The sequence below is a fragment of the Antedon mediterranea genome, chromosome 3, assembly GCF_964355755.1.
Source record: "Antedon mediterranea chromosome 3, ecAntMedi1.1, whole genome shotgun sequence".
Lineage (NCBI taxonomy): Eukaryota > Metazoa > Echinodermata > Crinoidea > Comatulida > Antedonidae > Antedon > Antedon mediterranea.
In genome coordinates, this window is record NC_092672.1 from 237,484 (window position 1) to 253,124 (window position 15,641).

At 31.9% G+C, this 15,641-nt stretch overlaps 3 protein-coding genes across 4 annotated transcripts; 2 read left to right on the forward strand and 1 right to left on the reverse strand.

Annotated features, from left to right (window-relative positions):
* Positions 1-1,123: 1,123 nt before the first annotated feature.
* On the reverse strand, positions 1,124-2,569 carry LOC140043378 (uncharacterized). Its single transcript, XM_072087881.1, has 2 exons — positions 1,642-2,569; positions 1,124-1,467 (listed from the first exon to the last, which is right to left on the reverse strand). Exons 1-2 carry the CDS (start codon positions 2,567-2,569, stop codon positions 1,124-1,126), a joined length of 1,272 nt encoding a protein of 423 aa, XP_071943982.1.
* A 261-nt stretch (positions 2,570-2,830) lies between these two features.
* Positions 2,831-11,241, forward strand: LOC140044391 (E3 ubiquitin-protein ligase MIB2-like). 2 transcript variants are annotated; one of them, XM_072088872.1, is made up of 11 exons: positions 2,831-2,983; positions 3,503-3,737; positions 3,909-4,080; positions 4,307-4,404; positions 4,614-4,787; positions 5,611-5,783; positions 6,116-6,248; positions 6,720-6,862; positions 7,191-7,345; positions 10,317-10,479; positions 11,068-11,241. In XM_072088872.1, the coding sequence occupies exons 2-11, from the start codon at positions 3,527-3,529 to the stop codon at positions 11,224-11,226; spliced, it is 1,581 nt and encodes a 526-aa protein (XP_071944973.1). In that variant the 5' UTR covers positions 2,831-2,983; positions 3,503-3,526; the 3' UTR covers positions 11,227-11,241. The 2 variants fall into 2 exon arrangements, with proteins under 2 accessions (XP_071944973.1, XP_071944974.1); XM_072088873.1 differs by having other exon boundaries at positions 2,835-2,942.
* Positions 11,214-14,413, forward strand: LOC140044392 (E3 ubiquitin-protein ligase MIB2-like). Its single transcript, XM_072088874.1, has 5 exons — positions 11,214-11,325; positions 11,724-11,856; positions 12,003-12,224; positions 12,761-12,954; positions 13,148-14,413. The coding sequence occupies exons 1-5, from the start codon at positions 11,237-11,239 to the stop codon at positions 13,164-13,166; spliced, it is 657 nt and encodes a 218-aa protein (XP_071944975.1). The 5' UTR covers positions 11,214-11,236; the 3' UTR covers positions 13,167-14,413.
* Positions 14,414-15,641: the final 1,228 nt, after the last annotated feature.

The window sequence follows — 15,641 nt, forward strand, 5'->3', positions numbered from 1 at the left end:
ACCCGAAATAATATTATACAATAACAAAAATATGCGATTGAAACTAACTTCTGAATAACGAAACAATACAATACAAGCACGAACACACAAAACATGATAAAACCTTAAAGATGTAATTGTATTGTCCCTTTGTCAAATTCCAAACAAAAAATATAAAAGAATTTCGAAAAAAGTGGGTCATTTTGAAGTATCATAATAGTTATTAATTTTCACCAAAAATGAGTCGGAAAAAAAATCATTTAACTGAAATACAGACGTTTTTAGGTTCAAAAAATAACTTTGACTTCCAGTCAAAGTTTTCTATCAAAACATATCTCATAATGCAACGCGCTTATTTGGCTATATGCATAATCATAAAACTTCCTATCGCTATCTGTGTGAAAACACCTTCTCATCTGTGACGAGTTGTAAACAATCCTAATTTAGCATCATGCATAATGTATAGGCCTACTCATGGTTTGAAAACTTTGTTTACTTTCGCTCGGGACGATCTAGGCCTAGACGAAATGTAATCAAATTAATTTAGCTGTTTACGTAAAATTGTTGTTTTTGGCTCGAATTTTCGCTTATCGTGGTGAATCGGTTAAGGTGAATAACTTTAATTTTACTTTGATATGGCCTATTTAAATTTAGAATATTTTGACCTTCATTTAAGGACAATACATCTTTAAATAAAAACAACAATAACTCATTAAATTAATTTAATTAGATAAAACATTTAAAATAAATTACAGACCAGTACTATAATAATAATAATTTATTAGGAAATGACACCTTTGCATCGGTGGCACACACAGAAGTGGTGCATCCAATTTAACATAATACATCAAAACAATACATTATATGACGGATACAGGTTCTTAAACTGTTTGCAAAAATATAAAAGAAAAATCAATACCAACATGGTAATATAGGTACTGTATTAAATTGTCCTACGGTATCATAGGTTTGAGTTGATAAAGAGGTATATAAAAATAAACATAAAATATAGTAAAGAGTTTACATTACAAACCATTGTGTTTCAACATCAGGTACCGAAGACCTATAGTTGTTATCACAGGTGTATACTATTTACAAATCTAAATACAAATATATAAAAGCAACAATACAAAAGAAAAACAATCTATATATTGGGAGATTTAAGTTCTGACCGTTTCTCCCATGCAGCTCTTGTGTATTGTTTACAAAACAAATCAAAAAAGGTCTCAGATTCTTTACAAATCGCGATAGAATCTCCACCTAAAATATACTGTAATTTATCATCAGCAGTTGCTGTTGTGTAACGATTCCATGTGTCATAATCATTACAGAGTACAAGATTATTTTGTAGATTGGATAATTCTTTCATTCTAATATTATCAAATGCTTTACAGTTTAATAAAAAATGTTTAATGTCTTCGATTTCGCCATTCCCACATAAAGTACAAAGACCGGACACATCATTGGACCATTTATAAGTTTTACAATCTAAAGGTAGAGTGTTAGATCTTAATTTAAATTTCAGACTTGTCTCATAAAAATGTGTTTTATCAAGTAAATATTTTTCTAAATTAGGGAAAGGTTTCAATTTTGAGTATAAATTTAATGAGGTTTTTTGCATTATATTATTTGACCACTCTGATTTATATGATTCTGACAAACATCGCTCGACATTGCTAACTGAGAAAGGAACAAGAGTTAAACTATCATTATCAAAAACATTGTTGTAAAAGCCTATATCTGTACATTTTTCAAATATGTCAACACAACTACTAAGAAATTTATATTTTAAACGATCAAAATCACATTTCAATTGTAGCATAGAATTAAGTACAATATTAGGCCACCTGTGGTCATCCATAGTTATAAAACGATTAAATAATTTAACTCTGGACAGTTTGTGTAACTTGGATAATGGAACCCACCCAAGGTCACCATAGAGTGCCTCTTTTGGAGTATACCGTGGAGCTTTGAGAAGAAAGCGGGCCATTTGCAATTGCACTTTCTCTAGGTCTTCGTTATCCTTCTTGGATTTATTATACCAAATGCTACAAGCATAATTTATTGAAGGAATTGCAATGGTTTTCCACAGTATGTTTCCATAGTACACCCGGTTAAAGTCATCAAGGTTAGCTATGATACCTTTGATATAAGCTATAAGCCGGTTGCCCTTTTGGATAACATGTTCATAATGTGAATGTTCACTCATGTTTGAGGAAATATAGACCCCTAAATATTTATAACTATTTACTTCTTTTATCGATTTTTCACCTAATTTCCACTCTTTATCTTTATTTATGCGTTTTCCAACAACCATGACATTTGATTTTTCATGATTAAAACCAAGTTTCCATTCTTTGGCGAATATATTGGCAATTTCTAACATTTCAGTCATTTCCCTTTCATTATTAGCAATCAATATAACATCATCAGCCCAGAAGAGCCCTCCCATCCAGACACCATTCATTCTTACCCCGAAGTTGCTTTCACGAAGAAGTTTAACAAATTCATTAATAAATATAGAAAATAAAATTGGTGAGAGTACACACCCTTGTTTTACTCCTTTGTGGATATTAAACTCATTAGTCATGCTTTCCCCCACTTTTACTTTTGCTTTAACATTGTCATATAGTGAGCTTATTATTTTCCAAATTTTCCCTCTAACTCCCGTATCCCAGGCACATTTTAGGAGACCATCACGCCATACACTATCAAATGCTTTTCGGAAGTCCAGGAAAGCTAGATGTGTAGTTTTACCTTCAATACTGTAGGTGGCGCCAGTTATAAGCTTGTTCCTGGCTTGTTGTTGTTGATCGATCGAGAAAAGGGGAATCCCCAACCAATGTGCTATTTTCACACACACTAACCTAAGTTGGAAAATCCGTTTGTTAAAAATTAAAACACTTAAAAACGTCAAGAAGCATATCTAAAGAGAAAAAATGATTAATCTGTCTGAAATTTAGGTAATTAGACAATTTATTGAATATCGTCTGAACTTTAAAAAGTGAGTACAGAGTGTTTTTATTTTATTTAGAATTTTAGGCTACACTCTCTCTATCTAGCTTCTAACCTAGTAGCTAGATAAAGAGGCCAGGCCGACGTGCCGGATGGTTTAACAATAAACAACAGCAGAAGCTACTAACTATAATAAAAAGGCTCCTGGGGCCTAGTCCCTGGTAATATAAGTAGTAAGCCTTTGGTTTATCCTAAGCCGATAACTACTTTACTGGGCTTATTAGAAATGCTAAAAAGTAAACAACCAGCTTAGATTTAATTGTTTGTAGTTTAGGGGTGATCTAATCTAGATTTTAGACAATATGATGAGAATTACATTCATTAATTATTTATTAGGCCTAGGTCAAAAAAAGAATTGACTTGGTATAGGTTAACAATATTGGAAGTGCATGAAGTAAATGTTTATTATTCAATTTCTTGATTGAAAAATAAGTAGTATAAGTATACTATTTAAATATTTTATGCAGTTATTATTATTTTTATACTTTTTAACAACAATATTAAATAGTTTACTTGATAGACACACCGCAAGATGATAATTGGATGCAGAGTGGTCAGAGGTCCAGATTGGCAATGGAACAACCAGGACGGAGGAGAAGGTCACTTAGGAACAGTCGTAGAAGCAAAGAAATCAAGCTCAGAAGGAAGCATCTGGATTCAGTGGGATATGGGTATTAGAAATAAGTATCGAAATGGTCATGGCGGAAAGTTTGATATCAGATTGTATGACACAACATCTGCAGGTATTTCATTTTCTACTTTTTTCCCCCACCTAAAACAATATTGGGAATACAATATTGGAATCCCTATAATAATTGACTGAAACAAAACCATTTTAATATTTTGTTTTTAGGTAAACTGTTATTGCGGTATGTAAAACATTATTTTAGTAATCACTACAATGTTTATTTTAGGAGCAATTCATCCACGTATTACATGCGATGCTTGTCTTCAAGAACAAATTACTGGGATTCGATGGAAATGCGTTGACTGTTTAGATTACGACCTATGCCACAAATGTTACATGACCGACAAGCACAATCTAAAACATACATTTAAAAGATTTGATTTTGTAAACTCAGAAGGGTATGTCATTTGTGTACACATTTCATAAATATCAAAAAGACTTAATTTAACATGTACTTATAACCATCACAAGATATTGTACAAAACTTAGATTTTGAAAGGTATTCTGGATGAACTTGAGAACATGAACTATCACTAATACAGAATTGGAGGGAAATTTGGCATATGCTGATAGGTACAGTAGGCTACAGTAGGTCAATGTTTACAAAATATTTATATTTTTTAGAGTGGCTGTTCCATGTAGACTTGGAGCTGTCAAGTTAAAAGCTTATGGAATAGTTGAAGGCGCAAAAGTTGAACGAAAAAAAGATGCCAATATGAAAGGTATAATTTCTTTAAAATTGTTTTGATGCGAGGATTATGTTACAGCTACATTTCCGAGCGAGGTTGATTGTTTGTTATAAGAGAAAGAAACTACTAGATTAAATGAGCCATTGAATTGGAATTATTCAACACTACTAGATTAAATGAGCCATTGAATGGAATATTTCAACAATGATTCTGAATTTTTTATTTTTGTAAACTCATTTCAGGTCAAGTTGTGAAGGTAAAGAACATAGAGAATGTTCGCTGTAGTGGTGTCGAAGTAAAATGGGACAATGGTCTAGTTAGTACTTGTAAAGTTGGTTTTGAAGGCGTAGTTGAGTTAAAGTGCACAGTTGAAGCAGAATGTGGCTCATACTACAGAGATCACCTTGCAACAGTTAGTAAGTATCTTAACTACTACAGGAATTTAGTAACTATCTTAACTACTACAAGCATGTTTTTGTGTGTTTGTGATGAGGGATTTAATATATTAATTGCTGTATTTGATCATGATTCTTTGATACTATTATTAGTGTTAAATTATTACTTTTAACCAGCAAGTACTATAGATATCATAGGTTTATATACATAAATACATAGGGTATTATGTTTACACAAGGAATTCAAATGAACTTTAGTCATGCTATATGAGCATATGTGTTTACATAGAACACAAACAAGTTATAAAGTTTTACATTGGAATAGATTGTTACACTGCTTACACCCAGATTTTAATTAGATGTATATCATCAGTTCAAATTTATAGGCTCAACAAATTTTAAACATTACTATAATTTCAGTTTTGTAGAGTCACAAACCCAATACACATCTGGGAGGCATTTAATGCTGAGTATCATAGCAACAAAGGCATGTCACACAGTACCATACAGTATCTTACCATGCTATCCATAACTCTACATTCACAATTGTTCCATTTCACAGTGCCGTTGGACCACGTTTATTGTTATTGTATCCTAATATCGTTCCAATATCTTGAAGTTTCTTAAACTCTGTCTACACTATCAAACTAGTTTGACAAAAAAAGTGTGATGTGCCCAAATATGGTAGTGATATGCCCAAATTAGGTATTGGTATGACATCATCATGTACATATATGGGCACATCACATTTTTTGTCACATAAAGTTTGATAGTGTAGACAGAGCTTAGTTTCTATTACAGACACATCTTATCTTATTGTTTTTGCTGCAATTTGTTTTTTTAGTAAATGAAAAAGAAGATAAATTGTTAGATGGATTAAAACAAATACAAGTGCGGGATGATCCTGGTAAAAGAAAATTAAAGGGAGGAGACAAAGTGCGTGTTAAGGATTTACCTGTTTCAGTAATGGAAGTGGCCCAAGATGGCCATGGAGGATGGAATGATGAAATGAAAAAGGTATGATAATATGCTGATGTGATTAAAACAAATGATGAAATAAAAAAGGTATGATAATAAGCTGTAGAAGATACAAGAAACTTTATTTGTCTTTGTAAAAACAAAGAAATGTTAGCAAATCCGATTAAAAGATACATATATAAACGGACTAAAAATGACAAAAAATGTAAAAGTATAAAACATTAAAAAGGTTCAAAACATATTAGGTACAAACATAGAGATATTATATAATATCTCTATGGTACAAATTACATTCTAGAGAAATTAGTGTTAAAACAAACTATGAAACAAAAAAGATAATAATACTGATATTATATTAATTTTTTTTCCAGGCAATGGGTTTAGAAGGAGTGGTTATTAAAGCTGATCCTGACGGAGACGTCCATGTGGCTGTCGGAGGTCACATGTGGTGTTTCAACTCTGACCTGATTGAGTTTGTACAAGCAGGCAATATAGATGATGTTGGTAAGAATATACAGTATATAGATCAATGATATTTTAAATTATTAGTATTATAATAATATTTTTTTTTCAATGTCATTGTATTTATTTATCAAATAGCAATAAAATGTCAAAAGTATATCAAAAAACCCTGAACAAGTTGGTTTATATGACTTATATAGCACAAAAAATGACTTTGGCTGGGAGGAAATAGTTTGTAATAATAGATAAAAAAATAAAATGTTCACAATTTCACAAAAATGTTGACCATTTGCTGCAAAGATACTGTGCCCTTTTTTGTTATTATATTATAATATTTTAATTAAAAGAAAGAATAAATATGTTGATGTATATAGGTATGAGGTTACTTAGCGACTTGTATACTGAGGCTGTGCAAAATGCAATTGGTGCCGAGCGTGGCCCTAAAGTCATTGCAGCAGCTGCCAAACTTAATTTAGTTTAAAAGAAAGAATAAATATGTTGATGTATATATAGGTATGGGGTTACTTAGCGAATTGTATACTGAGGCTGTGCAAAATGCAATTGGTGCCGAGGGTGGCCCTAAAGTCATTGCAGCAGCTGCCAAACAAGGTGACTTGCCTCTTATTAAAAAACTGCTAGAAGAACATGAGGAATGGGTAAGACATTTATCAGTATAATTTTTTTAGAAATGAAATGTCTTCTTCAAAAGAAAAACTGTATTTATGGTAATTTTGATCAGTTAGTTAAAAATCAAAAGATACTCTAATAACCAAATAATAATGTGAATTTTCAGTTTCATTCAAAATAGGTTTTAATAGTTTCATAATCTCATGAATTAGTGTTGAAACATTAATATGGGTTAAAACAGTTTAAGGTTATGATTTCGCTAAAAATCTTGTTCACATCATTGAGTAATTTACGTTGAAGATGTTTAATTAAAACTTATATCAATCTTAAATCATATTTGTGTTAATTTTACTGAAGGTTAACCATCAGAACTCTCCAGGTGAACTGACAGCATTGCAGATTGCAGCTCATGAAGGTCATTTAGAGGTCGTTGATTACTTGATTGCCATGCAGGCAGATCTTAACATGAGGGACAGTGATGGTGATAGTGCATTGCTGTGTGCTGCACATAAGTAAGTACATATTGGTTCCCACTAGCAACACAACGGAGCAACGCAATGCAAGGGATTTGGCCAATCACAATCAATTGATTATTCGACTGTCGCTTGTCATTTGTTACCTTGCTTGCATTGCCTCTACGTCCTTGCATTGTAATGTTATTTTATTTATTTATTTATTCATTCTTTCTTTATTCTGCAGGCACTTTCAGTACTAGTGCACTGATTTCCAAAGTGGTACAGTAATTGAAAATATAACAAACATAATAAAATAAAGACAAAGAGTAATTGAAATATACATTAAAAATAGCAATCAATTTTAGAAAACAAAAAATTCAGTTAAAAATGTTGAGTACTAATTGTATTTTGGAATGAAGTTATTGAAAAATCTTTAAAGTTAATTTTTAATTCATTTGGAAGTTCATTCCAGCTTTTGGATGAACGATAAGTAAAGGTTTTTTTGCCTTGACAAATGTTCCAGGTGGGGACAACTAAATTGTTATGGCTTTGGCTTTGTGTGCCTTTAGAATGGGTAGTGTTATTAAAAGTCAATTTTGAAGTCAAATATGGAGGAGCACACCCTTTTAAACACTTGAAAGTCATTAATAATAATTTTTTATTCCAGAGTACATTTAGTCTTTTCCAGCCAAGGTTATTTAAAATAAAATCAATTGAGGTCTTAATATCAACAGAAAGCAAAATTCTACCTAATCTATTCATGAGTACTTGAAAACAATTAGTATTTTGAACATTACAATTAGACCATACACAACAACAATAATAAAAAAGGGGAAAAACAAGAGCGTTAGCTAACATTTTAAGCGTATATGACGGAAGAAAACATTTTACACGCCGGATGACACCAATACGTTTTGAAACATTTGAGGATACCTTGCTTATGTGATCATTCCAATTTAATTGCGAATCAAATGTGACCCCAAGATATTTAAAAGAGTCAACTCGTTCAATAATATCTCCATTATAAGATATTGAAATATCTTTAAATTTAGGAAGAGTGTGGTTTGTCCCAAAAGTCATAAGTTTTGTCTTTTTGATGTTCAATGTTAGTTTATTAGTTTTAAACCAATTAGCAATTGTATTTAAATAGGCATTAAGCTCGTATTGAAGAGTGACTGGGTCAGAAGAATTACAAAGTATAGTGGTGTCATCTGCATACATAACACATTTGCATGGCATAATATCTGGTAGGGAGTTAACATGAATAATAAACAAAAGAGGACCTAAAATTGAGCCCTGTGGTATACCAATATTTATATTCATAAAATCTGATTGAGAAGTGTTAATATTTACAACTTGTGATCTGTTTCTTAAATATGATATAAACCAATCTAGTTCATTATTACTGACTCCATAACATTTGAGTTTATTTCATGATCAACTGTATCGAAGGCTTTCTTAAGATCCATAAATATTGCTTCTGTAGCCTTACCATCATTCAAATTATTTAGTATAATAGTCAGACACGTCTATTAATGTAGTGTCAGTAGAATGGTTTTTTCTAAACCCTGATTGAGATGCATTAATAATTTTATTAACAGTTAAAAAGTTATACAGTTGATCATGAACTGCTCGTTCAATTATTTTGGAAATAATTGGCAGCACAGAGATTGGTCTATAATTGCTTGGGTCGTTTTTATCACCATCTTTGAATACTGGAGTTACTTTTGCTTTCTTCCATTCAGATGCAAAGATTGAAGAAAATAAAGATAAATTACAGATATAAGCAATTGTATCACAAATCACTGGTGCGGCCAATTTTACCAATTTACAATCTAAGCCATCTATACCAGTGGCTTTGTTACCAGAAAGTTTACAAAGTTCATCAAACACATACTGTGGTGATATAAAATCAAATTTAAATTGGTTTTCAATATTTACATTTACATTAGTGTTGTTAGTAGTAGTGTTTAAAGAATTGTTTGAAAATTTTGAGCCGAGGATATTTCCTATCGAAGTAAAGTGTTCATTTAATTTATTTGCTATATCTTTATCACATGAAGAATTTGAGACTTTACCAACATTTACAATATTCTTTGGAATTAGTTTATGAATTGTACTCCAAAGTTTCTTGGGGTTTTTAACATTTTCACTGATTGATTTTGTGCAGTATTTCCTTTTTAGGTCTATATTTAAATTGTTTACTTTATTTCTCAGTGATTTTGCTTGTTTCCAATCTTGGGCACTATTAGTCTTGTGGGCTTTGTTATAATGATAATCTTGATCTTTTGTTAGTCTTATGTAATCACTACTAATCGATTCAGGAAGTGAGCCTTTTATTCTCTTTGTTTTAAGGAGAGCATGGGTGTTACAGATGTTCTCGAATAAACATTTCCAAACTGACCAAGCAGTGTTAACATCAGAAACACTTTTAATTTGATCCCAATTGGCAAATTTATTATCATTAATAAAGGCATTTGCATTAAAGTTTTTATAAGATCGCGATTTTATAACTTTAGGAGGGGCCTTTATTTTTTTATTTTTTTTTACGAACTAAATAAATTAAAGAATGGTCACTAAGACCTAGACTATGGACACCAGCAGAGGAGATATTTTGATTTGTAACAAATATTAAATCTATTGTTGTTTTAGTAATTTCAGTTATCCTTGTAAAATCCTTTACAATTTGGTGTAGGCTACTTTGTTTTGCCAAATTATTAATTTTTCTTAGGTTAGTTTGTTTATTAATATCAAAATTAAAGTCTCCTAAAATTACAACATCCTCATATAGTGTGGTACATTGCTGGAACATCAAATCTAGTTTAGATAAATAGTCTGCATTTGCACTGGGTGGTCTATATACAGTTCCAGCTAGCATAGGTTTTGTACAGGGTAGATTAACTTCAACACAGAGAGCCTCAATATCATCATGTTATGAGAGAATCAACTTTGGATTTTAAAGTTATTGGTACTGTAGTAGTAGAATAGTAGACTGCTATTTATTTGTTTGTCATTTTTACCATGATAGAGACAGACCTGAAGTGATCAAGAGTTTGCTGTCTTGTGGTGCTGATGCAAATCTTATTAACAACAGACTACAAACTGGTATTTACATTGCAGCTGGAAAAGGTTATCACAATTGCGTAGCAGAGTTTTTAGTGGAACATGTTCTGTGTGATCCAAACATGCAAGTAAGTTTAGTGAAATATATAAAATAAAAGTAAGCATCAAAATAATGGAATTGATGTATTAAGCAGATTCCTAATTGGATTTGTCTAATATAGTATCAGGGAAATATCACCCTGTACATAGTGAACTAATACTCTTAGTTTTCACATCTGCATAAATTGTTACCAACTTGTACCAATAATATTTTCAAACATGCATACGCGGACCTTGCGCTATTTGATTACTATGATTGGTCAGTTAATACCAGGGCAATACATGCGCGCGCAGTAAGAACTCGGAACATCTCGGAACAAAAACACAGTCCTCTGTCCTTGAGATTTCACAGGGGACCCCTGTGAAATCTCGAGAGAAAATTTTCTTCACGCTATGCAAACCTAGTTACAACTTGTAACAAGTTGTTACAATTTGCAGATGTGAATAGGGTATTAGCTTTATATAATGCAACTAATAAGTATCATGAGTGTATTATTACTGCGAGGTGTTTTCTTGATTGATTGTAACATTAAAATGGTACTATCAATGAGTACTATTATAAAAGTAATTGATTAGCATACATATTCATCATTGATAATTTTAACTTGTTTTATAAGGATGCAGATGGGGATACACCACTACATGTTGCCATTAACAAAAATCAAGATAAAGTTATAGAAGTCATGCTGAAATCACCTAAGGTTGACATAAGTGTGAGCAATGGAAGAGGTTTTAATACCTTACAGTATGCTGCACTCAGAGGGTGCACTAAGTAAGTACTAAGTCATGCTGAAATCACCTAAGGTTGACATAAGTGTGAGCAATGGAAGAGGTTTTAATACCTTACAGTATGCTGCACTCAGAGGGTGCACTAAGTAAGTACTAAGTCATGCTTAAATCACTTAAGGTTGACATAAGTGTGAGCAATGGAAGAGGTTTTAATACCTTACAGTATGCTGCACTCAGAGGGTGCACTAAGTAAGTACTAAGTCATGCTTAAATCACTTAAGGTTGACATAAGTGTGAGCAATGGAAAAGGTTTTAATACCTTACAGTATGCTGCACTCAGAGGGTGCACTAAGTAAGTACTAAGTCATGCTTAAATCACTTAAGGTTGACATAAGTGTGAGCAATGGAAGAGGTTTTAATACCTTACAGTATGCTGCACTCAGGGGGTGCACTAAGTAAGTACTAAGTCTTGCTTAAATCACTTAAGGTTGACATTAGTGTAAGTGATGCTTAAATCATTAATTTTTGTACTTAAATTTTCCAGAGCGGTTGAACTTATTTTGTCGCAAACAGAAGGCAAACAATTAGTAAACAGTAAAAAGAAAGATGGCTTCACAGCTCTGCATGTTGCCGCTGTAAATGACCATGTAGAAGTTGCTAAACTTCTCATACAAAAGGTAACGATTTTAATTTGGTTTTTATTGATCTTATCATTTTGTATTACTTAGTTGGAATTGAAAACAATTCTAATGTCAAATGGCAGATACAGAATTAGTACTACCATTGCAAATTATCAACATACTCTCTTTCTTAACATGTGCAGGGTAAAGCAGATTTGGAAATTAAAAATAACAAAGGGGCAACACCATTAATGTGTGCTGTGGATGAATTTCATGTTAAAGTTGTTGGTGTGTTGGTTGAAGCAGGGTCAAATGTCAACTGCACGGACAATGATGGTGATACGTGCCTACACAATTTAATGATAAAGAATACAATCAATGACCTGCAAGGGTCGTTGTCAGGTGAAGATGACATAATGCGCTCAGTAAGCCATCATTTTATTTCTATATAATAGACAACATTTATTTTAAATTAAAACTTTTAGAATTGATTGTTACATGGGTTACAATGTCTATACTTCAATTCACCCTTATAATTCTTCATTATCAGTATATTTCGGTATATTCAACTGCCACACTTTAGTGGCATTGTATATTTATATCCAATCTAACCTCAGCATACTATAAAAACACCAGTGACAGTGACAACCAATCACACTGAGACATTTCCTTTGAATTGAATACTAACTATTTTACTCAATCAAAGTGTATGAATATTTTAAGGAAATGAAAATAATTTTGAACAATTTTAAAAATGTTAGTGGTTATTCTTTTCCTTAAGCTCTGTCAAACTAGTTTGACAAAAAAAAAGTGTGATGTGCCCAAATATGGTAGTGATGTGACATCATCATGCCCATTATTGGCACATCACAATTTTTTTCACAAAGATTGATAGTGTGAACAGAGTTTAACTTGACATTTTAATTTGTATAATTATATATATATTATTTCACTGCCTCAGCTTAGGGCTGTAGTTGGTGGCATACTTAATACACATTCAGAATCCAAACCAGATGACGGTTTTGATATAGCCGGATATTTAGTTGCGAATGGAGCCAACCTGCAACTGAAGAATAAAAAGGGTAAAACTGCCCTTGATCTTAATAAAAATCCCAAGGTTGAGAAAATGCTCCTTCTTGTCCAACAGCAACAATGGTAAGTATATTTATTTACTACACCATTGTTGTAGAATAGTGGTGGTGGTGCACTCTGAATATTTTAATTTGTTTAACTATTTTCCAACAACAGAAGTGTTATTGCAGCTATATACTGTACTTCACAAGCATTGTAAAATGGTTAGGTTTGTTTTTTAGATTTGTGTAAATAACAATATTTTTGTCATTTTCAGGCAGCAAAGTCTCAAGTAACCTGTCTGTGTCACTGGAGTGAACCTCAATATAATGTATTCTTAATAAATAAACCGTGAATTATTTTAATGATATGATTAATGATATTAGATAGAGCTCTTTTGTAATAATAAACAATTATAGTTTTCAGTTCATAAAAATATGTAGGATAAAAGTGACTGCAAATAACGAGAGGGAAGCCATGATTCGATGTTTTTATCTTTATTTAAATAATAATCAAACGTTGAATCATGTCGGATAACATTTTGATTTTAACAAATTCATTATTAATAATATATTATTATTATTATTACATTAGAAGTTGTTATTGGTTTAGTTGTAATTATGCTTGGTAATGACTGCTGTTTAATCACATCTTGACTCAGAATATGCAATTATGAAATAGAAGCATTCCTTATAAAGGTATTTAAAAACATGACTTTTAGTTACTGTAAATATGGTAGTTCATCATAATGTTCTGAATAGTAACATTATATCCTATTCATATTTTATCTTTGTAAATAATTATATGAAGCATTTGTGATTAATGTTCGCATCCCACTTGTGCATATTCTGATCCAAATAATCTCTTCTTTTTCTGGGAATTTTTGGGTTTAATAATCAAGTGTTAGCTTAAGTCACTGTCACTATGTTAAGATTAGTTCCCACTACAGACGCAATACAAGGACGTATAATGTGATGGATAAAGTGATGGATTATTCGAACAGTCGGTTATCATTGGTCAACACGCTTACGTTGCCTCTACGTCCTCGCGTTGCGTCTTAAGCTTTGTTCCCACTGTAAAAACAGACTAAAAACTAATTGTCATCCTCTGCGTCTACTCTGTGACTTCGTTTTTGTACGGTTTTCAAATTTGGTTTTGTTCCTCTTCTCCATATTTTGGTTCCCACTAGAGACGCAGCACAAGGACGTAACCAACGTAAGTGAGTAAACCAATCACAAGCGACGGATTATTCGAACTGTCGCTGGTCATTGGTCAACACACTTGCATTGCGTTTACGTCCTTGCGTTAGTCTTAGTGGGAACCAAGCTTTACGTTGCGTACTAATGAATGAGTTTGAACTGTTTAAGTACTAGACCTGATAATGTGCTGCTGCAAACGTTATTCTTATTGCAAAGACTTTCAGTTAGTATTTTGTTAATCGTTAAAATATATATGAAATGTAGATTTATATAAGATAAATAGATCAGCGTACGTACTGTATAACAGTAGCCTAGATCTGCAATAAAAACAATTTGATACAGAACTTATGTCAACATTATTGTCAAGTCTTTGTTTAATGTGTTTTTTATCATCATTTATGTTTTCTTTACCAGAGTGCACATCTTAAAGATTTCCCCAAAAACATTAAAAGTGAAGATTAATTAAATCATACTTGAATGTCATATTGTAGTTTTAGTAGTTAAAGTTAATTCCGTATAAAAAAATCAGGAATAAATTATAATAATGTTTTAAGAATGAATAAATGCATAGTTAAAATAAACCAAAAACCTCATTGGCTGGCAGCTAATTTGACGTTCTTTCAGATAAATGCATTTTTTTTTCGATCCCGATTTGGTCAAAGTTGATTTACTATGTGGCATTAAGATTGCAAGTTCAACAAACATTTATTAAGAAATATTTTTCAGGGGACTATAATCTATCTTTAAAGTTATTCGGAAGACATCCACTATATTTTATAGTTTACTGTTTTAAAGTAATAGCCGGAATCCCGATCGACGTCGCCGTAGTTGGATGTTTTACCGAAATAACGGGATTTTAACGGATTATCCGTCCGATTTCATCAACGAATCGGATAGATTTTTATTTAAGGACCATATCAATGCCGTACAGTCCGGATCTAACTTCTGATAGCTCACACCGAACGTGCAGTTTTTGGAATTATTGGCGTGGTCAGTAGAAAGAGGTGCTGTCACCTGTTCACACCCATTTTCTTCCCTTCATTGTGTTTGTGCAAATAGCCTCTCAGTACGTGGCCTACAATAACATAAAACATATACATATGTGGATCTGGGGCAAGTGGGCCATTTATAATTGCAGTTAATGAATTAAGTTATTCACTTCCGGAAAAAACGGGGAAAAAAAGAAAACAGTGATTTATATTTATTAAAAGGGAAAAAATGAATAAAAACAATGATTTACCCACTTATAGGCGGCCTAAGGGCGGAAAACAAATGTTCACTTTAATTACATTTTTTTTTCAGAAATACATTTTTTTTTTCGATCAATTGTTGTCAAAATGTATAACTAAGCATACACTACATTATGGCATATTCAACCAACCAAAAAAACATTTTCATTAAAGATGTATTGTCCCCCTGAAAAAAATATTAATTTAAAAAAAAATTTTTATTGAGTATCCTATTTTAATGTAACATAATAGTTATCCACTTTGACCAAAAATTGGATCTAAAAAATCTATTTACCTAAAAATGTAATTTAAAGCAAAAATGGTCAAATTGGCTGCCAGCCAA

Coding starts and splice junctions, on each gene's coding strand:
- LOC140043378 (XM_072087881.1), bottom strand. CDS start 2,569: ATGACTAATGAGTTTAATATCCACAAAGGAGTAAAACAAGGGTGTGTA. Junction 1,468..1,641: donor AGTTAGCAATGTCGAGCGAT/GTTTGTCAGAAT, acceptor CTCTACCTTTAG/ATTGTAAAACTTATAAATGG.
- LOC140044391 (XM_072088872.1), top strand. CDS start 3,527: ATGATAATTGGATGCAGAGTGGTCAGAGGTCCAGATTGGCAATGGAAC. Junction 3,738..3,908: donor GTATGACACAACATCTGCAG/GTATTTCATTTT, acceptor TGTTTATTTTAG/GAGCAATTCATCCACGTATT. Junction 4,081..4,306: donor GATTTTGTAAACTCAGAAGG/GTATGTCATTTG, acceptor TATATTTTTTAG/AGTGGCTGTTCCATGTAGAC.
- LOC140044392 (XM_072088874.1), top strand. CDS start 11,237: ATGCTGAAATCACCTAAGGTTGACATAAGTGTGAGCAATGGAAGAGGT. Junction 11,857..12,002: donor CTAAACTTCTCATACAAAAG/GTAACGATTTTA, acceptor TAACATGTGCAG/GGTAAAGCAGATTTGGAAAT. Junction 12,225..12,760: donor AAGATGACATAATGCGCTCA/GTAAGCCATCAT, acceptor TCACTGCCTCAG/CTTAGGGCTGTAGTTGGTGG.